Below are 27,684 nucleotides of genomic sequence, written 5' to 3' on the forward strand. Positions count from 1 at the left end.
TCAAACACATATGATAAAGAAAACAAACTGAAGACTGGTTTATTGACGCTACAAGAAGTCCGACTATATAGAATATCGAACAAATATCAATTAGCGTGTGTATGTGAATATCTGTATGCTAAAATCATAAACACTCACTTTTCCCGATTTTAAATTTTCAATACATTCTTGAAATACAGGAGAAAAGAAGTGGTTACCCCTGCTCTACTGACCTAGTGGTCCTACTTAGCTATACTAGGTAAATGGATTACAACCTGCCTTTTCTGCAGAACACTAGAATATATATATATATGGGGTGTATCAAAAGTCTGGGATCCCTAGGTTAACTCCGTTGCAAATAAATATACGAAAAATTGGAAAGAGAGTAGAATAATTGGAAACAGATGTTTTTTTAAACTCAAACTGGAATTTTCCCAATCGCATCCGTGGTTTAGGTTTCACACTGGTTAGATGAAAGAGCGGCGTTTCCAGTTCAGCAGGCTGTTCGAATGGAACGTACAAGACGCAAAAATGACAGAGGAATGTGCTCATTGTTGTGTGAGGGAACCTAGAACACTTCAAATGTGTTTCCGAAAAATGCTGTATTCTTGGTATAGTGAGGACCCAAGTAAACAGCCTGCTGAACTGGCAATGTTGCTTTCCCATTTGAGATAGAGCGCCTTACCATTGTGGACCCCAACAGCTGGTGCGATTGAAAAATCCACCAGTTTAGATTGAAAACTAACTATTTCAACCACCACTCCTTTCTTTTCATTTTTTCGTTTGGACTTTTGATATACTATGTATATATATATATAAAAGAATACTTACTTCACTATACAGACAGCATTTTGTACTATTGCAGCTTGACTAAGACTGGCAACTCTACTAGTAGCTGTTCCATTCTCTCCTAAATAATACACTTCTAAAGTTCCTTTCTCTGACCGAGTGTAGAGAATGTTTCTACTATTATCAATTTCAATCTGAACGATAGGATCTTCTTCATAAAATGTTACACTCAAAAAGGGTGGAATCAAATATGACAACATTCCTGTTGAATGATTGTATTTTTTCCATCGTTTACCGAACCAACCAACTTGGGCCTGCAAAAGTATAGTCATGATTAACTTCAACAAGCAAAGACAACAGGAAGGAAAAATATATATATTTAAACAAATTATTATCAAAATAATATGAACAACTGAGAAAAGTGTAATTTAACCGATTTATAAGATATTGGATCATCTTTCGTCCTCAGAGGAATTCTGATGCGATGTGGAATGAAGTCATGGATGTCAAGCATGGTATCAAGTGGAATATTACATCATTCTTCATGTATTGCAACACTCAGTTTTGTGAGAGAGAATGAAGGCGGAAATCTACGTAGATCTGCGTCTCAAACCGGATCACCGATCTTCAATTACGTTCAAATGCAGGGATTGGGTGGGTCATGGAAGGCGTTCAACTTATGTCGATATTCCTCAATCCCATGACACAATAAGCCACAGCTGTGTAATGGGCGCATTGCATTCCTGGAATAATGGCGTTATTTGCCGGAAACATCTGGACAATAGGACTCACATGATCCCCTAAATGCCATACGGGCAGTAAGCATCAGCACACGAACACTGAAAACCAGAAAACTGCGGACCCATACCTTTTTTGATCGCTTCCACACATAAACATGGCCCGTGGCTTGAAATAAGGTGAATAATAATTAATTCGACCATATTACATTTTCAGTTATCAGCGTCCATGTTACATGTTCGCTGTATCATTGGCGTCGGGCTAAAGCGATATGGTTGCTTATCAGCAGTTTCGCCTGAGGAACTCTACCCTCCCATATACCTGTCATGTAACTCGCGGTGGACTGTGATTTTCGACACAGGCTCTGGAAGTTACTGCTTTAGTTCCTCCATGGCTTGCAGCACAATCACTCGACGGTTTTGAGTGGCAATCCGCTTTAATGCTAAGGTGAGACCTTTCACTGAGGGTTTTCTTCTGACCATTGTTCCTCTTCGTCGATGTGTTTCTGCCGTTAGTTTTGTAGGTCTTCATTACCTTGGACACTGTCACCTTGCGATCCACCCAACACATTTGCCAAGTTTGTCGTACTCGCACCAAAACCCAAGCGCCAACAATTTGCCCTCTTTAAAGATATGAGAGGTCGCCCATTTTATACTATCACCGTCTACTTAGTTTACTGAACATTGACCTATTATTTCTCACGTAGTATGAAGTTTGCCCTAACACACTATCAACAAAACGTTCCGGCGCTACAACCGCCACCTGACATTTCCAATCCAGATATCGTACATGTTTTCATTAAATTTATAAACGTTTTTATATTAAAACTGGCAAATAAATTTATCTAGAATAGTAACATAATACAAACCGATCTCTAGAGAACTGTACGACTTCTTAACAATAATAAAGTACAGGGTGTTGGAGAATTTCCTGTACCTTCAGATTTGTGTTTCACGGAGAACTATATCAGTGTAATTTTGGTTATGGTATGGTGACACTGCTTTCATGGTCACAGATAGCATTGTCTGGTATCCCTGGTTTAAAGCACTGTTTGGCATCCCTATATTGAGGTCACTTAGGGTTCAGTTGTGAAGCCATGAGTGATGTCAGTGATTAAAATGAACAGTTAGTGGCGTGGTATGCTGTGGATGTACGAACGATACATATAGAGATCACTTTGACAAGGGCCCCACTCTGAGAAAAAAAAAAAAAAAAAAAAATGATTGGGAGAAATGTACGAAGCCTTTCGAAAGGTAACGCCTTAAATGCTCTGTAACATGTCAAGGGAAACATGGATACGCATACACTTCTGTGAACAGAAAGATGGTCGATGGAGCACATAGATCCACTAGATACATAGTTCGTATACGTAAGTATTCAACTACAAGGGGAGGGGTGGAAAAGTGTCCGGCCTAACATACTAAAATAACTTACATTTTAAAATCCTTTTGGTATGTTATGTACACATCTTTTAAAGGGTGTTCCGCAAAAAATTAAAAATACTTCTCTTTTGTTGTAGGTCTGAAGTGAGCTTGCTGAGTGTGACTTATACCAAGTGAGAAGAGAACAGTCATCAAATGCTTCTTCACAAATATGGGAGCGAAGAATATTTCTGATGAATTTGTACAGAAATGGCCAATGACTGTCCTTCGCGAGGGGGAAGAGGGCACCAGACATAAGGAGAAGTGTGGCAGATCCAAACAGTGGTAATTATGGAAACTGTCGAGCGTGTGCACATGATCCTCTGTCACACATTGCAGAGATCCTAGGGATCAGTGTAGAGCGTGCGCATTACATCGTGCATGAAGAACTGGATATACAGTGTATATATATATATATATATATATATATAAAGAAAAATAAAGCTGCTAAATGGGTGCCCGAACTCCTTACAACTGGTAAGAAGCGAACAAGACGGGACGGTGTAGAGTGTGCCCTGCCGTTCCTCAGTGAATGCTTCGAACTTTATTAAACAACTTGTTACTGTTGATGAAAATCAATTACATGTGTATAATCCTGAGACCAAAACTCAGTCTATGCAGTAGCTCCATAATGGGTTACCAAGATTAAAGAAATGTCGCAGAGAAAAATCTCCAGGTTTATGGATGTCATTTTTTAGATTGTGAGGGTCCAATCCTGTACAAATATCTCGATCAAGACACTACACAGAATGCTGAATGATATGTGAACTTGCAGCTATTACGCTATTTTATATTACGCTAAAAAAGATGCGAGGAAAATTGTCCAAATGCATCGCCTTCTTGCCAAGACAATCCTCCTTGCTAGAAAGCAGCCATCACAATGCACAAATTGTGCGAATTGAAGTTTGATATCATTGTCCATCTTCCCTGTTCTCCAGATCTGGAACAGATCATCATCTTTCTCCAAAACTTAAGATGTACCTGAAAGGTACTGAATTTAAAGGTGTGAATGACATCATGGCAGCTATAGCCATGATTCCAGCACAAGACTATTAAGGGATAAAATTGCTCCAGGATCGCTGTACTAAGTGTGTCAACCTGAAAGGGAACAGTGTTGAATAAAATGCTATGTGCTAGCACTATATGCCTGGCGGAATGTTTTCATTCCGAGTCCGGAAACTTACCTAACCCACCTTGCCTAGTATGAACTAAATAAATAAACTAAAATTACGCTGACATTGCTCTCTGCGATACTCAAACCCAATGCTAGGGTATTTCACGGACACCCTGTAGGTACGAAAGATAAAGAGCTAGGAAGGAAGAAAATATTAATGCTTACAGGAAAACTACAACAAACGAAAGGTTTTCCCAGCATAACAACGCAATAGAATGTTGAAATACGATTTTGTTTAATTCTAATAATCCAGCGTTTCCCAACCTTTTTCAACTTGCGGCACACTACGGGTGTAACTTGAATTCTCGCGGCACACTCATAGATATTATTATTTGTAAATATAAAATACCATGGTAATTTTTTTTCTGTGATTACTGATCTCCTTCTCACAGAGATGAAAGCTCGATCACTGGTTTTCCCCTATGCTAATTCATTATGCTTATTTTTTATTCTAATTTTAAAATAGGAAACAATTGCAATGAAATACAGGACTCAGATTTTTAAAAATACGCTTTCTTTTTCGAAAACTGTATCCAATCTTTCACTACGAACGAAGATCACTAAATAACGAACGAACAAACAAATGTCTTGTACTTTTAACTTTGCTGTTTTAACCAAAACCGGTGCATATTATTGCAATCACACAGATTGCGATACGTCGAAGTCAAAACACAGCTGTTGAACAAAGTGTTGTTCTGTCATTCACGTGCGAATGAGTGTCTACGAACGTTCACTTGACGCGTACCGTAAAAGTGCTTCCATTTCTCGGTGTTAGTATGACTCAATTGAAGCGTAATATAGCAGCTAACCGTGGAAATGTGTACGAACCGAAATACCGTCTGCTACATAGTAATAGATGTAGAATAATATATTACAATTACAGTATTTTTTTCCATGGTAGAAATTCATAGTAATATGAAATAGAAAAATACACATTTTTTTCCTATGTCTTGCAATTTGGTTGCTATAGAATTAATAATTTTGTTTCGATTTCCTCGCGGCATACCGGTTGGGAAACGCTGTACTAATCTCTTCCACATTTTATTAAGCTAATCATTAACACCAAGACATGTACATGCAGGAGTAAATTACACGTAAGCACATTAAATTAGGTAATTAAATAATTTACCTGAGAAATTCAAAGAAATGTTTTGTCGTTGGAGAACCAGAACTTTTATCATAATTAAGCAAAAAGATTTCTGAAGCTTTTGCATACATCCGAAAAGAAAGAAAATGCATTTTGAACAAAGGAAACCTTCATATAAATTGACGTAGTATTATAATTACGAATACGCACAATTTCAATGTACACCATTCTTAGAAATGACATTTACAGCAATCATTCCAACTTCAAGGATATTACTGATAATATGGCGATTTTCAGGTTTAAAGGTGATTGATATTCATGGCGATAAAACAAGAATTAGGGTTTACAAAACAAATTGTTAGTTCTTCAACTGCAAATGTATTCTCTGAATTTATTGGGTAAGTATTTAATTACCTATTCTAAAAGTTATCTCAAAACAGAAACCTTTCCTTCCTATTTATACTTCTGATGAAGACACCCACATGTGTTGAATGCACTCAAACGCTTTGAATTCTATCTGCTGAAAGAAGTAAATAATAAAAATGTTCTGTATGCCAGTGGCATTATATTATATATATATATATATATATATATATATATATATATATATATATATATATATATATATATATATATATATATATATATTATATTGTTTTCCTACTAAATACTTTTGTCTTTCTCTGATCGTAATACATAGTACTTACCAGTTATTATTCGTATATCATATTACGTATAAAATTATAATACTTCTAACTAAATGTTTTGTATCTAATCGTATTATATGTAGAGTATTAAAAAATAAATGCCTAAATTAAGCCAATAAAAACCGTGTACAACGATATCAACAATGAAATCACGAACAGTATGAAATGGAACCAGAGATAAATGCATTAGCAATTCAACTAGTAGAATACAAATAACTTTTTAATTTAACGTCTCACGATTAGCTCTTTGGGCTAAACGAGACTACGATTAATGAAAGTGAATGATTTGAATAAATTAGTGGAATGACACTGTGGGAGAACGCAGAGAAAACTTACGAACACAATATTGTCTACCAGAAAATAATATGACCTCGGATTGAACTAGGGACTCCCCGCTCTAGGGATGAGAGCTTTACTACTGAACCCTAATAAATAAATAAATAATGTTACGTTAATAGTGGACAGGAATATTTTCCTATTCTATTCTTATATATTAACTAATCACCTTGATCTGGAAGTGTCTGATACATTCCTTCAAATCTAATTATATCATTAGTACCAGAAACACACAAATTTCTAACTCCGTCTCTTAAAAACTCATTAAAAACAATTATTCAACTTCTTTCAAAATACTTTACCTGGTAATGTATTTCATAAAGACATCCGTCCTTTCCACCAAAAAATACTCTTCCCGACTGAGTACACGCAATAGTTACGACGATAACGCCATCCGTTGGGACTATTAGTAAAGGTTCGGGCAGTAAATGCAGCTCTTGTGTAGTATCTGTGAACATTAAAAATAATGATGAAATGAACTCTACGTATATTGAGTAATATTATAAAATATAAGGACTAGACATGCTCTGTATCTGAAAAGTTCCTACCAGCACAGACAAAGTGGTGACAGAATTGATTCTGTGGCAAATTTTTACTAACGCTAGAGAACAAAATTCGTAAACACTCACCCTCGATACTTCCATGCTTCTTGTGTAAATAAGTAATGTTTTATATCAAATTTTCACTTCTTTTATGAAACTTACGACCATAAACAATAGGTTAAGAGGTAACAGGAATAAGTAGGGACCTTACTCATGAGACTTATTCTCGTCGTATAAAAAAAAAAAAAGTAAAAGACACATTATAGAATGGGTAAACGTATTTTAAACTGAGAAGAGAATAAGTCTCATGAGTACGAGTAACAGCAGAAATTGTACTCTTTTTTTTTTTTTTTTTGTATGGTAATGGAGATCCTGTTTTCTATTTTTCTACTTATTCCTGTTACCTTTTAACCTTTCACATGAATAATATTGCAGCTTGAACCGATCTGCATGCATAATGAAAACAAATGACTATGGGAAGAGCAGGAGATATACTAGTATTTCTTTTCTCTTCCTCTTTCTCTCTATATACAGGATGTTCCAAAAATATCTGGTCAAATTGAAAAATAAAATAAAACTTGGAAGATTAATATAGCAACGAGAAGCTTAGACTTATTTGAAAATAGTATCTTCTCCAACCTGAAGAAATGAAAATATTTGAAGATTATTATTAAGATTTCCAAAAACTAAGATTTCATAGTTTTACATTGAGTCACTCACTCACTTGTTGACATCTCCCCCGTGGTTGTATGATCAGCACACAGGCATTGAGCACGGGAAACCAGGTTTTTATTCCCGGTAGGAGTTTATATGATATGGATTTCACTTTAAGCTGTAGATCAAGGTTTCATATAGCCTCGGTGCTGAAAAATGGGCGGTCAACTCAAAGTAAACAACACTTTGGTTAATAAATTTGATATTTAAAAACAAAAATCAGATCGAAAGAATGTAAAGAAATAAGAAATTATAAATGTACCTTCGCTTGATACAGTAAACGTAACACCTAGAAATATTATTTCGGTAGTCGTACATAAAACTAGTAAATATTTTACAAAGTTCTGGAAGACATTTTCTTTCGGTTTCACTAATGCAACATTCAATATTGTTTCCTTCAGACTTTCGTAGCACGCCAAGTCAGACCTAAAACAAAATCAAAAAAGAATTTATACACAATGCCAATACTACTCAGCTGAATAAAGTCATATGCACAGAAATATATTCACAGCAAATAAAACCTCTATATTCAAGTGAAGTTTCTACAGAAAATATTTAGTTTAACGTTCCAACTCTGTGAGCTAAAGGAAACAAGCAAGACTCGCAAACACGATATTGTCCACTGCAAGCTCACTGGCTGGACATCGAGCTTATGAAGTTTTCTACTACTCAGCTGCCATATCTTCACGTTGAGTTAAAAGTTGTTCATTGGACTTTGAAACTTATTTCATATTATATTATACGTAACAAGAAAATAATGAAAATAAACACATTATAAAAAACACACTACAAACATCTTCGCTAAACACTTTATCAGATAGGGAGGGGAAGACTGATTAAATGATGTGTTAATAGGAATGCAAATTCCAAGGTTATATGTCCCTGTTACGAGAAGGTCAATGCCTAATATGTTTCTTATAAAAACAAAGATCAAAAATAAAACTTTTAAAGCGTAAATTGAAAACATGTTAGAAGAAGTAACAAAGTAACGCAACAAATAAATAATTAAAAAAATAAAAATAAAATAGAGAAGAAAGCGAAAACGCAAAAATGTCTTGCAATTACCCGGAACATTTTTCACTGAGTGAACCTTTCGTTGTTGAACATAACTACAGATATTCGACTGCGGGAAAGGATACTCAAGCGCTTTTCATGGATGTTGCCATGCCCAAGAAGTATGGAAAAATGAAAGGGAATAAAGAAGTGGGTATATATAAAGCGTCCAGTTGAGCATCACTGACCACAGGGTTGCATGACACTTCTACTAGGATGAGAGTAAATGAAATTTAATGAAGGAAGATAAGACTAACAGATGAGTAAGTCGATTAAGTGCACGAGAGCGAAGGCCTACTCAAGGGTCTATCCAAAAACATCATCATGAACTTAATCCAAAAACAACCAAAAACGTATTATATTTCTCAAATCAGGTAACTCAGAAATCCCACTGTTTCTAATATTAGTACCCCAAGGAACGCATCTCGCCTTTGCTTGATTATCATCTTCAATTCTGCGTCCAGGCTCTCCCATCCCATCACACACGACTTCCTATTTACACAATTATTCACTTCATCGCCGAACCTCTACTTCCTTATACTATCCTAGGCTCTGTAGATATTAACTTCATTGTACACCAATATTCTACTTACGAATGATTTCAGCGTTCTTGAATTTGTAAACACACGTCATGAACTTCAAAAATCCAGCATGTAAATTATATACCAATTTGCCCAGTTTGTCGTAACCGTGAACAATTAAACAATTAGTGAAAACAAGCACTATCTTCAAATCAAAGATACTACCGTGGACACTCACATGAGCTCCTGATACGCCAACTTGGAACAACTCCGCTTATCATTACTTTCATACAAAGACGACAGTTTCATAATACCGACACAACGCAAAATGAAATGAAATGAAATCTTTGAGTTTTACGTCCCACGTTTATGCCGGCTAGGCTAAAGGAGACGGTGATGATGAAATAATGAATGAAATGATGGAATTGAATCAAGTGGGAGGAAAGGGGAGAACACCGAGAAAAACCATGCATACGGTGTTTGTCCACCACAAAGTTCATTTGGCGCGCCGACACAACGCAAATTAACACTTGAACTATTCCTAGTGTCTAAACAACAGCTTTTCAGTCGAGTTGAGTTGATTTTGAGTTTAACGTCCCGTTCAGCAGCGAGGCTATATGAGACGTGGACCTACTGATTAACGTGGAATCCGAACCACATGAGCTCCCGCCGGGAATCGAACCCGGGTCTCCCACGCCAAAGGCGCGTACGCTAACCGCTTAGCCACGGAGGAGCTCAACTTTTCAGTCGAATTCACCTGGTCCTTCTTTAACAGTTGGACACCTTCCTTGTTGTTCACATCAAACTTGTGAACAAACGTCTTGAGACCGATGTACACATCAAACCTACCAACAGTATGCAATACTCACACTTCAAGAGATTCCAAATTCACCACATGAAAAGTTTCCTACCCGATGTCTTGGCCATTCAGGGAAACCACACTACTTCCACCACAATGTCCTTTAATAACTGTTCACGATCTTATCGTTAGTACTATTCAACCGGAAATAGCCTCTCAATTTTATCATCAAATATTTCAGTCAAGAAAGAAAAAATCTTCTACTAGTTGCCCAGTATCATCCCAGCCTCCATTTCCTACAGTAACTAGTGTATCGTATCATTCCCGTACTATCACCTCACCTAAAGCTGAAAACGCTACAATCATTTCCGAAGATCCCCACCCTGCACAGTCTGATTGAGAGAACTAGTTTCTTACAATCTTCAGCGAAATAAGAACAAAGCCAGTGAACCGAACTCAGAAGATCCCAGCGTGCAAAGCTGTGAAACATAGCCTCTGTTACCGAGTAACCCTGTCCCTAACAACACTCAGTCACCAAATATAACGATCCTTATTCCTTAGACGATGGGCTAATTGCAACCAAATTGCGTTCAGATCCGGTCACTAGTACCATCTACCTACCTACCTACCTACCTATATATATATATATATATATACGTACGTACGTACGTAAGTGTGTGTGTGTGGAGTAAAACTATAAGTTTCTGTGTGCTTATGCGGAGCTAAAAATGCCAGAAACAGAGATGTAAAACTTGTCCGGAATTCGATAGTAGTATCGCCTGACCACACACTATAACAAAGTTAGTTCATACTTTCCATAATTCCTGTAGCTGCAATTCTTCCAACCTAATTTACCTCCTGTTAAATGTACTCAATACGCATCCTTTTATATTGATGAAACTTATTTGTCAGAATCACTCACACTTGTGCAGCGCAAAATACCTCATCCACCTGTCCCAAAATACAACCATTAGAACAGTAATGACCTAACTACACCTTCCGCGTTAAGTATCCTTAAAATGAACCCCAAAAGTCTTCTATCTCCCTTACAAGGAAAAGGGGCCACAATCTATTACTATCCTGTATGTTTAAAGCCTTGTCATAACAGTCTAACTACATTTATCCCGCTTCCTATGTATTTTTTCATAATTTCTTTATTTTTTACAATTATTTCTCCCGCAATTACAATTATCCATTTCTCTCTTATTGTTACTTATCATCATTATTATTGGTGTTAATATTTTTACTTTTCAACAATTTCCCACACTTATATATATATATTTTTTTTTGTTATACCTTTGCTCTCATGCACTCATACCGATCCCATTGGTTTTATTTTCCTTAACTCCGTCTACTTAGAACCTAGTAGCATTATCACGTGCTCTACATTACAATATGGCACCAGCTCGGATGCTTTACAGCGTTCTCTCTATTCTTTACTTTTCATTTTCATTTTTTTCTATATTTTGCCCTCCCTATCTTAGCAAACCTTTTAGCGAAGTGTCGAATGACGTTAGGCCTGACCGCTGCGACTCATACACTTTGAGATTTAAGTCACTAACGCCATCTTGTGAGCAAAAGGCTCATTACTTTTTAGACAATCTGATAATTACAAAATCCTATTGTTTACAATATTAATTGCTGTCAAAAACGTCCCCGTTGCTGAGCAGAAACATGGACGTGTATGACACCATAACTTACATCTGATTAATAACGGGTCTCTTGACATTAATAATGGGTCATTCCATATGAAATCACCAAATTTGAAACTAAAATGTGACTCGTATGTTTTAAATTTTCTTCAAATTTTGTACATGTGTTGTGGTATCCTAACATAACCCTTAAATTTCGAATATCTCCTACAGCAGTCCCCTTTGAGGTAGAGCTGTAAAATTTGACAGGTGTGCTGTTTGGACACAAAATTTAAAGAAAATTTAAATCACATGAGCCACCTTGATTTGTTTTCATATGGAATGGCTCTAATACTATTTTATGGTATAATATTTTGTAACTAGTACAAATTTACGTACTAACTTATTATATTTTATTTACGAATAATATAATACCGTAGATTTTTTTTAAAAAAAAAGTATTGTACAGAGTGGTCCATAAGTCTTAGTACAGTGGATTATTTTGGAAACAAACATGATTAAAACAAATCTGACTAGCGGAGGGCGGACTTGGGTAAAGGAGCTACCGATTGATGCATGCGTGATGAATGGTGGTCATCTTGGATCCAGGTTATTTATTTATTTATTTCAAATGGAAAGGTAGGAATGTGACACATTAATTAACACTGCTTTTTGCAGGGGAACGCACTCCCGCAAGCAGAAATGCGTTATCAAGTCCCGTTCCAAAGTTATGACGCCCCGAAGTCCCACCTACAAGATGTGCTCCACATGTTGCCCGTTCATTGCAACACACAACCGGAGTTTCTTAATCCAGTCCTCCTGAATTCCTAACAACACAGCGGGGGTGATGCTATCACAGGCATCCTGAATACGTCCCTGTAGGTGTGCAACATCCCGAATCTTCTTCTGATACACCAAGTGTTTTAAGTGTCAAAAAAAAAAAAAAAAGTCCGGCGGCCAGGCTGGCCACTGCACACGGCCCCGGCGACCGATCCAACATCCAGGAAAATGCAGACCCAAGCATTCCCGCACAGGCAGCGCATAGTGCGGTGGGGCACCATCTTGCTGAAAATATCGCGGCAAGGTTGCATCAGGACGGAGAAGCAGCGGAAACACCAACTCCTGTAACATGTCTAGATATCGGACACCATTTAGGGTACCAGGAATGAATAAGGGGCCTATGATCGATGTGTTCCATATGCCACACCACACCATGACATGAGCAAGGGTAACCCTCTTACAGGAATTGATTGCATGTGGGTTTGCATCCGACCAATATCGCATGTTCCGGCGATTCACTTCCCCATCCAGAAAAAAAGTTTGCCTCATCTGTGAAGAGAACGCTGGCTGGGAAATGCGGATCTCGGTCATATTGTGACCAAGCCCAATTGGGGAATTCCATGCGCCGGTCTGAATCATCCTCTGAAAGGTTGTGGACAAGTTGTAGCTTGAAGGGATGCCACTTGTTCGTATGGAGAATCCTCATCACGGAAGCACGTGGTAGGTACGTTTGTTATCGCTCATACTTGCCTTGTGCTGCGCTTCGGACTTTTCACACTCTCAGCAAGCACCATTGTGGATGTCTCCTTATCTGTCGCGGTTCATGGGAGACCTGACCGTGCTCTGTCGGCAACATTACCAGTTACACTGAAGTTCCTAATGAGGTGGTTTCCGTTTCTACCAGGAACCCGTTTCTACCGTTTCTAGGAAATCCAGTGTTTCGTCAGTGCCATTTCGCTCTACCTGCAACGAAAAGCCTGTCCAATTTGGGGCGTCACGTCTTTCTTGCAGCTTTAGTGCCATGTCGCTCTTCCTGCAAGGAAACAGAAAACCGTCAACTTTGGGGCGTCATAACTTTGGAACGGGAAACGATAACGTATTTCTGTTTCTTATTCTGTTACTTATTTCGTTTCTTATTTCTACTTCTGTTTCCTACCTTCCTATTTGAAAAAATAACCTGGATCCAAGATGGCAGCCATTCACCAAGCATGCATCAATCGGTAGCTCCTTTACCCAAGTCCGCCCTCTGCTAGTCAGATTTGCTTTAATCATGTTTGTTTCCAAAATAATCATCCATTTTACTGACTTATGGACCACCCTGTAGAATGCATTGGCAAACAACTTAATACATATAAACAGTCATTTGAGGCACATTTTAATTCCCCTTTCTTCTTCTACCCATTACTCACATACATATACTGGATGTTTCCGTGACCTAGGGTAAGACTTGGAGGTATGATGGACAATGACAAAAGAAGCAAGTTGATATACCGAACCACTGTTTGGAATGCATCGATTCCCACTTCGACTTTCAGAAATTATTTAGTTATTGCTACTGAATTCCTATATTCTAGAAAGTGAATAGTCTTAACTTTTCATAATTTAGCTTAGAATTCATCCTGACAAAAGGCATTTGTGTTTAGTGCCTGAAATACCGATAAGTTAATAATATTGGATCATTTTTATTGGAACACAAAGGCTAATGCAGTGTTAAACCTTGATCTTCTACACCCAAGTCAAGGTAAAATTGAATAACCACCTATACAAATAAAGTAAAATAAATAGTCACTTTAGTAATTTTTTACTCAATACAGTTGACTGTTAACCGATCGCCATGGGGACCCGAACCTTAGATAATGAAAAAGTCGGTTAAAGCGAAAATATCACTCTTATGTAGTCTTCAAATTGTATAGTGTTTCTATATTTATATCTATCTATCTATCTTAAAATGCTTAGTATTATAATTCAATAAATTTAACTTTTAAAATCAGAAGTTTTGACCACAAGCTGCTCCTGTGACACTCAATTGAACGAATATTATATATTGAATAAAACACTCTACACTGTTACACAAATCACACACTTATGATGCCGAAACAATATCAACACACAAACAGACTCGTAGCGATTATTTTAGTTATTGTTGTAAAGCACCGAGGACAGTTGAGAACGAAAATCACTTTTTTTTTTTTTTTTTTTTTTTTTTTTTTTTTTTTTTTAATATGGGCAGGCTAAACCGACGGACGATTACGCGAGAGTTCATTGTATTCCGTTAACTACTGTATTTCGTACCTTTGCCAGGGAATGAAAATTCGACGACAAAACTAGATATCACCTGGCTACATTTCTTTTGTTTCCCAACAAGCAAGGATGTAACCAAATGGAATCTCGTTTTCTCATCCCTCGTCAAAGACAATGGTCAAAAGTTAACGAATACTGGGTAAAATACTAAAAACTTACTAAAGTGTAAGTATTTTATTTTCCTTTATTATTATCATTATACATTGATATAAAACTGCATAAGAAAACAATAAGAACATTTCTTTATCCAACTATACAATTTCTTTTCTCAATAACTTCCTGTAAATAGATCAACTAAATCCTAATACGAAAACATCTCGCCAGTGTTAACTAAAATATGTGAAGGTTAAGAAATTTTAGAAAATATGTACTTGCCCAAATTCGTAAGTCCAAAGGTATATATCACTATCTATAGTCAGCCACGCTCTGCCGATTTCTGTGAACAGTCCCATCAAAACGTGACACTGCATATCTATTTCAATGTTAAGGAAATGACGTCAACTGGCTTCACGTGATTCAATTCCAATGACCTTTAATTAACATTTACATTGAAAAAACACATTGTAAAGCATTCTATATTCCATTTTTCATCTACTGTATTATTCTTCAACTTTTTTTCTTTTTGAAATGATATAAACGCTAACTGTTGTAACTGTTTTATTTTACATTATTTCCGACATAATTTTTATTTTCGTGAATTGGAATTACTACAATATGTTGTACAATTGAAAGATTTTTCTCATTTCTTTATTCATACACTATAATGCTACATTGCTTTCGATTATCTCTAAACCCATGGGAGAGGACTGGTATGGTTTCTCACAGGCAGTAGCTGAGAGTGACGAAACCGTATGACATATTGTAATCCTGGGGATCAGACCATTATACCTTCTGCCTGCATTGAATGAAGAAGCAAAGGCAAGACATGATTGCACAATTAATGTATATCTTGGGAGTGAGTCTTGCATGGAATGAGGCTTCAAAGATTCGGAATAGCTGTGTTACAGAATGACACATGTCTATATTGTGATTGTAGATCGCTAGGAGATATGCTGTGAAAACAGATTAAGTTAAATTACAGTTGTATCAAGATGGTTAGATAAATTTGTGAATATGCTTTGTTAGCATATCGTTTTGGATCGGATATCTCAAACTGGTAAAATTGTATATATGGATTAGTTGTGGCACTATTAGGTTTTGGAATTATGTTGTGAACAGAAATATATGGGATTATGTTTGGCTTTATATACTTAGATTGGGCTTAATTAAGAGTACTGGTATCGATGCTTACTCACACGCAAATTATATAGGCCCTATAATAAAAATAAATTATATATTATTTTTAATTTTTAAAATTACTCTTACACTATTAACCTCGTTATTCAAACTTGGAATTGGGAAGTAGAATCCCGGAGGTGTGGGAAAAGGAATGGCAGTCTTCGGACAGCGGTGCTCCCAACATCGGTAATAGACTTCTCCTAAAGCACCTCAACCCAAGCAGAGGCCTACTGCACTTCCTAACTGGACATGGGCCTTGTAACTCCAAACTTACAGAATTACGGCTGGTCTGATCTCCAAGATATGCTTGTAAGGCGGCAGATGGAACACCTGAACACGTAGTCTGGAGTTATCAATTAACCCTAAGACACATACCCGTTCAGAAAGCCTTGCAGACTGCAGAGCAGTGTAAGGGATTACAAATGCTCTGGTAAACGCAGTATCATTGTTTCACATAGAATGATACTGCATCCAAATGAGAAAATAGGTATAACACTTAATGAGGACTTCACAGAAATTCTTAATGGATCAACACGAACAGAAGGAATTCAGAGAATTTCAGGGAAAAAGCAGAGGTAACGTAACCAATCCAAAGTGTTATAACACAATCATCGATAGTAAAAGGGAGAAAACTGCTGATAATAACAGTCTCACTTAAAGCCCAGGCGAAGTAAAGGAAGTAATAATATACAAAATCCTAACTGACAAATTGTGGTAAAATGCATGCCCATATAATGAAATTGACGGCACCATAGTGACGACTGGAAAGAATGTACAGTCTCACTACAAGACGGAATGTGTGTGATAAAACTAAATTCCAATACAGGTGATGCGAACGAAATCTTTCTCAGGAATGGATAAATTTAAAGGCAGCTCCGCCATGTTGTAGAAGGTGGCATGAAAGAGAAGGATCCCTGGAGGACGTTGTTGAGGCTCGCATATATTTGAGACTCAGGGAGTGACAAACGGTAGATGTGAAGTGAATGTTGCGACTTCATGGGACTTGCAGGGCAATCCCTACAAATGTTTGGACTGGATTTGGCCTATCATTTACCTAAGTTGTGCTTGTCTGTGACTGGAAAATAAACGAAATTAGGAGTACACAGCAGAGAAGCCGGTGGTTCCCCCCGTCTTCCTCTTTATTAGATGAGTTCGAGGCTATGTCTGCCGAGGTACGAATCCTAGTTCGCTTCAGCGGTCTATGGTTCCATGAGGTGTCAGCGAAGGGAAGCCTCGCAAGCCTACAGATCGGGGGGTTGAAAGAGACTTTCTTCCAGTTAGAAACATTTGGATACCCACACATGGGCGAGTAGTTCGAACCCTGATTAAGAGAACTCGTAGTACTTCACACGTTACCTGAAGTAGCTCGGGAGCTTTCGTTATGTCTCTAGTATCTTTAGCTTACTTAGCGGGACAGTGGAAGCCTTCGGGATACCTGCCAAATGGGTGAGTAATGCATATCCTTGGGCCTGGAAAGTAGTGTTGGATGCATGCGCGGTACCTCTTGGCACAGATGAACAAGAGGTAGACAGGTAGTGATGTGAGGTGGAAAATTTTCCGCTATATTTTTCCGGAAAATTTTCCGTTCCAAAAAAAATGAAAGATCGTTTAAAGAATCTGAAAATTTTCATCGCACAGACAATTTTCAGTACTATGTAGGAACAAGGAAACAAATTTTCATGAATCGAAGAATTGTCTGTCCTGTACAGTGATGAAAATTTTCCGAAAAATTTTGAAACGGAAAATTTTCCGATTCATAAAAGCAAACTCCACTTATTCCTACATCGTTGTTTAGCCGTGATGTGAGGTGGAAAATTTCCTTCTATATTTTTCCGGAAAATTTTCCGTTCTTAACAAATATTAATAATCAAGTAACAGTTCCTCAGTATTCATAAAATTGATTGAAATCGTGTATAAAAATGTTAAAAAGTGAAAATTCGTTTAAAGAATCTGAAAATTTTCATGCCTAACACAATTTTCAGCACTATGTAGGAACAAGTGAAACAATTATCATGAATCGAAGAATTATCTGTCCTCTACAGCGATGAAAATTTTCCCCCACGTATTCATATATCGTTGTTTAGCCGTGATGTGAAGTGGAAAATTTTCTTCTATATTTTTCCGGAAAATTTTCCGTTCTTAACAAATATCAGTGATCAAGTAATAGTTCCTCAGTATTCATAAAATTGATTGAAATCATGCATAAAAATGTTAAAAAGTGAAAGATCGTTTTAAGAATATGAAAATTTACATGGCTCACACAATATTCAGTACTATGTAGGAACAAGTTAAACAATGTTTCATAAATCGAAATATTTTGTGTCTTGTATGGAAAAATTGAAGAACATTTTATGAGTCGGAAAGTTTTCAGCATTTTGAAGCAATAAGTAAAACAACTTTTTGTGAATCGGAAAGTTTTATTGCTCTGTAGAAACAAGTGAAAGGAATTTTCATAGATCGGAAAATTTTCATCACGATGTAGAAACAAGCTGATGTAGTGGAAAATTTTCCACCTAACATCATTATATTTAATATCCAAAACTGTCCGGATTATGAAAAGTGTTTTCACTTGCTTCTACATCGTGATGAAAATTTTCCGATTCATGAAAATTCCTCACATTTGTTTCTACAGAGCAATAAAACTTCCCAATTCACAAAAAGTTGTTTTACTTTTTGCTTCAAAATGATGAAAATTTTCCGACTCATGAAATGTTCTTCAATTTTTCCATAAAAGACACAAAATATTTCGATTTATAAAACATTGTTTCACTTGTTCCTACATAGTACTGAATATTGTGAGAGCCATGTAAATTTTCAGATTCTTTAAACGATCTTTCACATTTTAACATTTTTATGCATGATTTCAATCAATTTTATGAATACTGAGGAATGTTATTTGACCACTGATATTTGTTAAGAACGGAAAATTTTCCGGAAAAGTATAGAAGAAAATTTTCCACCTCACATCACGGCTATACAACGATGTAGGGATAATTGCAGTATGTTTTTATGAATCGGAAAATTTTCATCACTGCAGACAGGGCTAGGATCCCGAGCCCCCACACCCCCACCTCGGGTTTTGGGTTGGACTCTGCCGTGGGATCAGTAACTTGGAAATCCTGTACTCCAAGGGAGAGGTAATCTTGCTCTATAACGCTCGGGTGCCAATATTGCATGTACTGGTAGAGCTTCTGCTTGCTAGGGTAGCTCCCTCAACCAGTAACTGTAACTGGTACACATTAAGACTTCCTATCTGAGCATCTAGGTAGAAGGCTGTCGAGTCTGATGGGTTTAATCCATTAGACGGTTCGAAGTTTACTTAGGAAACAATAAAACACTTGAACTTGAATACTAGGGGAATACAAATATATGAGTCCAGCCATACAAATATATGAGTCTAATTACAGACTAGCCATAAGTAACAAGGAAAATCGATACGATAGGATACGTCCCTGCCCATAAGTAGATAAATTAGGATTTTTGTAACACTGGTATTATCTCCCTCCATCACGACTAGAACTCACTAAAAGAATAATTAACACTTCTGGCCAGAGTACATACACTAAAAACGGTTTCTGATGAAGATAACGTTAGTGTCTGATGAAGATAACGTTAAGTTCTCGAAACCGTTACACTGTATTTTAGTTTTTAATAAATAACACTGGTCAGAAGTGTTAATTATTCCTTTGGTGATATCTATCTGTTCGCGTCCGCACCAGAGTGTCCCATAGTAATATATATATATACACATACTTTTGTATGTGTAGGGTTAAACAAAATGTTTTTATATAATGGAGATATCCGTTACTGACAAGTGTTCGTTAAGGGAGGTTGCACCGTAATAATAACAAAATCATTTCTGCGCAAGAAATTCGAGATCATAAAAATTTGCCTACAATGATTATCTGTCGTCGTAACAAAAATCATCGCGATTCACAAAATTTCTTGTTTATGATGATGTAATTATCAAATTGATTATTCACTTTTATGTTACCCGAATTTTCACTCACCTTACGTTTTAACTTTTTCTTAAAAAAATAGATAGATGTAAATCATCCCCATTATATCTATTACAAAGTAGTGTAAAAACTTGACTAAAGTACTAAAAATAATAATAATAATAATAATAATAATAATAATCTCTTTCTGCTTTCGTTATATTGAAATCCCGCAGGTGAATGATATTCTCATTACATGTATCAAAAAACCATCCACATACCAAATTTACGTCCACCAAATCAATAGATACAAGTGATAATAGTAAGATTTTTCACCGCCCATTCTCTTTCAGTTAGAGCTTTACAGATACTCGAAGTAATAAAAACTTGCTATAAGTGATCACCGATCATCAATTGTGTGATGCCGGTACACAAATAGTTTTTACATGATTTTATAGTTTTCAAAATGTTGACATCTAAGAATTTCATTTTTATATGTGCCAAAGGATACGACTAAAATGTTCAATTACTTCTGGAGGTAATGGTAACTTCTTCACATTTTGTAACTGTTTGAGACCAGTTTCACTTAATCTTTCTACATCCGGAGTGGTGGGATATTCCATATCATTTAATCCACTTACACTGGCGGCTCCTAGAAATAAATTTATATTAGTACATAGAGTTAATAGTTCTGATCAAACATTAAAGAATTAACAAAAGGAGCACTGTTTTACGAAATAAACAAGGAATGTCACAAGACTGTATCTTGGAGGAAACGACGTTTTAATATTGAAAACAGCGTACAAAATGAATAGGGTTAGTCAAATCTTTTGCCCCTTTCCTTCGACATTTCTACATCTACGCATGCATGGCATATACAGTCAAATAGTACCAAGAGTCATCAACAGATAGGACAAAGCACCCGTTAAAGCACACACTTGGACATTCCTTGCTTTTTCCCCTTACCCTTCAGTTGTTAATCTTAAAACAAACCAAATACTAACAATCCCATTAACATAAATTCCAAAATATCTCCTCAACTTCACTACTTCTGTGTTGCGACTACTCTCTTTGATCAGATCATTCAAAACTCATCAAGAAGTTTGAATAATAAAACTCATCAATTTGATTATTCACGAACAATATAACAAACACCTTTTCTTTAGCACGTTTTGTTTATTAATTTTGCCTCTTCGCACGAAAAGCCTTAATTGAATCCTAATAGGTGAAAATTGCTCCCTAAATTTTGTATCGAAATTTGTTAAAATTTCGATACTAAACTTAGGGAATAATTAAGGCTTTTCTTGCTAAGAGAGAAAGTTAAATAACAGAAAGTGATGAAGAAAATAGTGTTTATTGTTATGTTTTTAAATAATCGATTTCTCAGTTACACAAGTTTACGCCAACATCTACAAAGTCACTAATTGGACCTGGTGCTCAACAAAAATGGCAGCCTTTCATAAACGGGCTGGGATTAAATCTTTTAAAAATTAGTTTTGTGCTGCCAGTGAATACGGTAATAGTATATAAAAAATGTAAAAAAATATATAAATGGTCATCAGGTCAAGTAACCCTCATTGGATTCCTTCATACTGACCCTGTGTGAGTTGCTTTTTAAGTTTTTCTTTGCACATTACACCTTTTATGCACATCTTTCTATACAGAAAGCAGAAAACTGTCAACACCTTTCTTTCAAATCCCACAGAATCATTTGCGAACTTTTCAGTATGCTTTAGCCAATTTCCTACACACATTATCTCCACAACTTGAAATTCTACTTTTAAAGAGTGCTTCCAATTAATTAGCTTCTTCTTTAATTCATATGAGAAATGTCTATCAAAGTTACCAACAAGATCAAGTCACTAAAATAACACAGGCTAAGACCAAATTAAATGAAAATGAATTTTATTTTAGTTTAACGTCTCACAGTTATGTCCTTTAGACTAAAGGAGACAGATGATTTAATGACTGCGAAATTAAAGTTTTCGTGCTTTTTCATCGGGGTTCAAACCCGAGACCCCATACACTAAAAACACACGCGCGGGTTACAAGACCAGCGGGAGGGCTATAGGCCAAGAACTGTCAGAAGGCTGAAGATTTTTTTCTGAGATCTTAAAACTATCAGAACAACGTATTGTGCACATTTTCATATAAGAGTGAAATTTCCACAGATCAACTCAACAAATTTATATAATCAATTTATTTTTCAAATAATAATTTCTAAAACACAAACATTTGGCATTAGCCGTCAAATTTCAAAAATAAAGTAAAATAAAAATAAGTTTTACCTCTTGGAAGTAGACGCATTTGTTCAACAAGAGGAGTGAAATTACTATCTGCCATTATCTGCCTCTCTAACATCTGTCCAGCCATATCCAGCATTTGGAGCCGGACTTGATAGGTGCTGGGGGCTAGTTGAGACATAGTTGCAGTTTGATTCATACTTTCAATCTATTCCTGTCAGAAATAAAACAAAAATAAATATGACTATGAACAATTTCCACGTCAGTAACATAATTAGTTCTATCACAGAACATACTCACTAGTGCATATGTTGGATACGTAAATTAATGTTAGTAACACATTGATATATGAATTTAAAGATTCTTTCTTTTCAATTAAGTTTCAACACACACACACACACACACACACACACACACACACACACACACACACACACACACACACACACACACACACACACACACACACACACACACACACACACACACACACACACACACACACACACACACACACACACACACACACACACACACACACACACACACACACACACACACACACACACACACACACACACACACACACACACACACACACAGTCGCTCACAAAAAATAATTTGTAGATATTCATGTACTTAAATGACTTGTACTTAATTTTTCTAAATGCTCTGCGTACAACTTAAATGATATTCCTTTTTTAACTAGTAAACTACGTGAGTTTTAGGTCTCTTTTGTTCCATGATGTTAGAATAAAAACGAAATTGAGGTTTCCTGATATTTGTTGTGTCTTCCCCAACGTGTTTCTCACATGTGACAATTACTCAGTAGCAGTAATTATGTTCTCTCAAGATGTAAGAGTGGGAGGTCACAGCTATCATCAGACGTAATTGAACGAAAAAAAAGGATAACTATGATAATCTTAGTAGGTATTTCTCTTTTAAGCATCTTAATTAGTAACGAACCGAAGTAAAATATGCATATAATGAATATGCTGTCATTTTGCATTGTGTTGTCCAGTGAGTATATATCCTTTTAATGTCCGATTTCAAGTTATATGTACTCAATATAACAAAAACAGTACCTAGTTATATCATAAATACTGTCAGAAAGTTTGGAGTGGCGCTATAGGCATCCGGAGTGGCAGTGCTGCCATCTGTGTATAAAACGGAAGATGCATGTAGTGTTTGTTTGACTGTTCATGACATACGTTAATAATGTATTGAGTTCTGATGGAGTGGGGCGATTACAAAAATCATGTAGCAGTAATCGCACTACACAAGGTCGGGAAGACAGCAGGTGAGATTTTCAACCTCCTGAAACCCCTACAAATCAGCAAGAGATTCGTGTATCGCGCCGTACAGCGATATACCGAGACTGGAACGGCAGTTGACCGCGCAAGGAGTAGCAGACCACGAACGGTATGACCCCGCAGGTCTAGAGAGCAGTCGCAGCAAAAATTCGAAGAAATCCTGTTTGAACACAAAGTGTGATGGCTGCTGAGATGAACATCAGCAGAAATTCCATGTCTCGTGTGCTCAGGAGTGACCTACATCTACGGGCTTATAAGAGGCGGACTGGTCACTTTCTGACCCAAACATTAATGTCGCAGAGGGCCCTTAAATGAAAGAGACTGTTGCGGCGTTACGCAAACAATCTGCACAGAAAATTCTGTTCACTAACGAAAAGGTGTTCACAACTGAGCAGGTCTACAACACCGAAAATGACCGTGTGTATGCCACGTCATCTACTTCAGCTGCTGAGGCAGCTCCAAGGGTTCAAAGGGCACATCATCCTGCCTCAGTGATGGTCTGGTGGGAACTGAACTACTCAGGCACAACCCAGCAGCATTTTTGCGGAAAAGGTTTTAAAACATCTGCCAAGGTGTACCAGGACACAGTGCTAACACCTATAGTGAAACCACTGTCTGCTACCATGTTTCCTGGAGAAAGGTGGACCTTCCAGCAGGATTCCACTCCAGGCCACAAAGCGAAAATAACCCAGGAGTGGCTGGCACGGAAGTCACCCGTTGGACTACAAACTTTGGGCAGTCCTTCAGGCAAAGGTCTGCCATAAACGACATCCATCTGTCGACAGTCTGAAATAATCCTTGACCCAAACAGTGAATAATTTTCCCATGGACGTGGTGAGTAATGCTATTGACCAGTGGCCAGATAGACTTCGTGCCTGCATCAACGCCAAGGGGGGACATTTCGAAAAATGATTGGTGCGTCAGGTGTACAACATATCAATGTAAAACATGACCAAAATAAATTGCCGTGGTGTTAATACTCTCTGTGTTATTCACATTCAAACTTCTGACAGTATTTATGATATAACTAAGTACAATAATATGTAAGATCTCTCGGTAGTAAGATATTTTTAAATAAAGAATGACTTTTTCTTTTCAACGATGTTTTCTATTTTTCTTCCTATTTCCAATATTAACAACTAGCTGAAATTGCCGTTCTTAGCACAGGAAGAATAGATTTATTGCAACTGTATGAAACATATACTTCCATCCCCTTAAGTGTAATCGAATTGAAAAGATAGAAATCCAACCCAACCCAAGTATTATCTTTAAAAAATCCTTTCCTTTCAAACGTTGCGGCCGTTATTATTGGCGAAAAATCAACTTCCACCTTCCTTAGTATACGCATTTTCTTTATTATATTTATTCAAGACACAGATGTAATTATTCTGATGAAGTTCCTATACTTAGTAGTAACGTTCTTAATTTGCTGATGTGTTTTCGTAATTACGATAATCTTCTCCATAATAATAGATAATTTGACATGACAACTGACGTTTTAGTGCTCATTATATATCGTTTAAATACATAGCATCACATAAATTCATTTATGTAAAACGATCTAGTAAAGAGCACTGTCCGTGATATGCTGGTAGTTCTCGTTTTGGCCTGCAGGGAACGATAACCGCTCCACGCCTGAGTGTATCTACTTTTGTGTGACGTCACTTGCTACGATGAAGGCTTTGTTTTTCAGATGGTTATAGTCCCTCTCGTTAAAATCTAAACTATTTTGTGACTTCTACTTCACGCACAATTTGATGCAGTTAAATAAAGAGAGAAAGAATGTTATTGCAATTGAGTCTAAGTGTTGGGGGTTAGAGGAAGTTGTAACTCTCCTTAATGTCTGAGCTACTTTGTGGCCTTTACTTTATACACTGTATTTAAGTAATGTGAAATAAATTAGAAATTACTGCCCTTATTATTTGTTTAACTAGTTTGTTTATTCTATTTTTATATTAAGTCTTGTCTTATTGTTATAGATTTCTACTATTTCAACTACTTCCCTTTTCTGAAAGTAAATGAAATGAGATCTTTGAGTTTTACGCCGCACGGTTAAGCCGGTTAGGCTAAAGGAGACAGTGATTATGAGAGATGAGTGAAATGAAGAAAGTGGGAGGAAACGGGAGAACCCGAGAAAACCCACGAGTACGGTGTTTGTCCACCACAAAGTTCACTTGGCGGGGGCTGGGATCGAACCCGGGACCCCAAGCACCAGAGGTGAACGCTCTACCACTGAGCCACCGCGCCCCCTCTTTTTCTGAATGTATTTTGATGCCCATTTAGCACACATTTCACGAGAGTAACCGTTTTAGTACTTTATGTTTTTTACTTTATGTCAACTTACTCATGTAGGGGAAAAAAAGTCAGTTTTGATTGAGAGAGTTGATGGTTTTACCATAATCATGTAATGATTCATGGTTTTAAGCATTATGATTGGTTGATGATCTAATGTCGATGTACGTGATGGCCCTCTGAGGATCAGGTCACGACATATGTCATTTGTAACAGGTGGTACTGAGAACACATGATTTTTCCTTTGTGCCTGTCGAAGGAGAACGTTATAATATTGTTATTTTTTAAGGTACATGCTGTTTTATTCGTAATGTGCAGGAGGGGAAATTGATTGAATATTGTAATAGTGATATTTTAATTGTATTTTTGAGAAACGACCAATGAAAATTAAAGTTTGAACGATTACGTCACTGCTGTGTTACAATTTTGTGTACTCCGAAACTTGGAACTAGTTCATAGTATGTCTATAGTTTTCTTTAATATTTTAATTTTGGCCATTTTCTTTCAGAAACACAATTAAACCATCACTGTTTCAATATTCGATTAAATTAGGAGACATACCAACTAAGGAGATTTGCCATGTGTTTCTCACAGTTGTTTTCTTTCACGGTAGATCTAGAGTTGCTGACGCGCCTCCTCCTTATGGACGCAACCTCCCACAGGCCCACCAGCTTCACTGTGGCCTGACTCGATTAGACAAAATTCGCACTTTTTAGTGCCCAGCAAGCACAAGTTGGTCTCCTTTCCTCTCTAGTTTTTATGGCATAGTGTGGACACTGCATTCATATGCAAAACGGCAAAGCCATCGTAAAGTAAATCTGCGCCGAAGAATGCATTTCTTCCCTTCAAAGCCACTTTCTAAGGTAGTAATAGTAAATTTTCTGATAAACAACGACAAAATTTTAACGTACCAGGTCATCATAAAATAAGTATCGCTGTTTATAGGACTCTGGAGACGTAAACACTTGACAGAATGCAACCAAACTTGGCGGGAGTACATTTGGGAACATGCAGAAGCGACTGGTGTAGAAAATAAAATTAGTTCCAATTTTTGACACCAGAAGCAATTGTGGTGCTGTACATCAAGTGCAACGTGGAAAAAAAACTATACTAGTGATGTTAAATAATAAGAAAGGCTGTAATTACTTCTCCTGTGGGTCTAGTGGCATTGATTACCAATGCCATTAATACCCCGTTGTCAGTAGCGGATTTACGGGGCAGGGGCCTTTTGTGCTGAAGCGTTCCTTTAAAATTCTGGAATATCTTACAAAAACGAAGTTAAATGTTAGTCTTTCCTGTACCCATAACATGCAAGCTCCCTCCAAAATTCCTGAAAAAAGATTAGCGTCAAATCTCGCCTCCAAAGGTTATTGTGTCTGTTGAGTGTTAAGTACGATGAGTGTGGTATGGAAGACAAATATTCAATGAAAGAAAGGCAGTAATTATATCCCCGTGAGACGCGTGACATTGATTTGTATTCCTATTATTAACCCCGTGGTGTAGTGATGTGTTACGGGCGATGATGATGTGGGGTTCTGCCCATAGGCAGGTCTTTGACGTGAGGGTCCCTGGGCAAGGAAAATGCATGGTGACTACTACCGTATGAGATGATGATGACATTCTAAGGACGGGACCTACAGGTTAACATGGGATCCGATTCACGTATGTGTTCACCGGAAATCGAACCCGGAACCCCTTGAACACATGGCAAAGAATGTAGGAAGAAAAAAGAAGCAAACATCGGATCATCATCAATCGGCACATAGTGGCGCTTCAAACCCGTATCACTGTAACACATACAGGCGTGTATAAGCACCTGAGGGGTAGTTACAGCCTTTCTTATCATTTAGTTCGTTCTTACCTCCAGTGTCATTTTTCTTCCATGCTGCAGTTACATGGCATTGTACAGCGTTACAATTACCTCTGGTGGTGAGAATTGGAACTAATTTTGTTACTACGCCAATCGCTTCTGCATGTTCCCAAATATGCTCCTACCAAGTTTGGTCGCATTCTGTTGAGTGGTTTGTTCAAAAATGTGGAAGCACCCT

General features: G+C 37.0%; 1 protein-coding gene across 1 annotated transcript in view; it reads right to left on the reverse strand.

Moving 5' to 3' along the window:
* Nup154 (nuclear pore complex protein Nup154) overlaps window positions 1-22,231 on the reverse strand; it is a gene marked incomplete at its 5' end in the record, with an annotated part of 133,831 nt that extends 111,600 nt beyond the window's left edge. Inside the window, 6 exon segments of the mRNA XM_081764995.1 lie at window positions 811-1,082; window positions 6,534-6,679; window positions 7,750-7,913; window positions 14,948-15,044; window positions 20,300-20,440; window positions 22,077-22,231. Coding sequence (XP_081621121.1) covers window positions 811-1,082; window positions 6,534-6,679; window positions 7,750-7,913; window positions 14,948-15,044; window positions 20,300-20,440; window positions 22,077-22,230 — 974 coding nt within the window.
* Between the last annotated feature and the right edge of the window lie 5,453 nt (window positions 22,232-27,684).

The sequence above is a fragment of the Thermobia domestica genome, chromosome 7 (genome assembly GCF_964235325.1).
Source record: "Thermobia domestica chromosome 7, izTheDome1.hap1.1, whole genome shotgun sequence".
Classification (NCBI taxonomy): Eukaryota; Metazoa; Arthropoda; class Insecta; order Zygentoma; family Lepismatidae; genus Thermobia; species Thermobia domestica.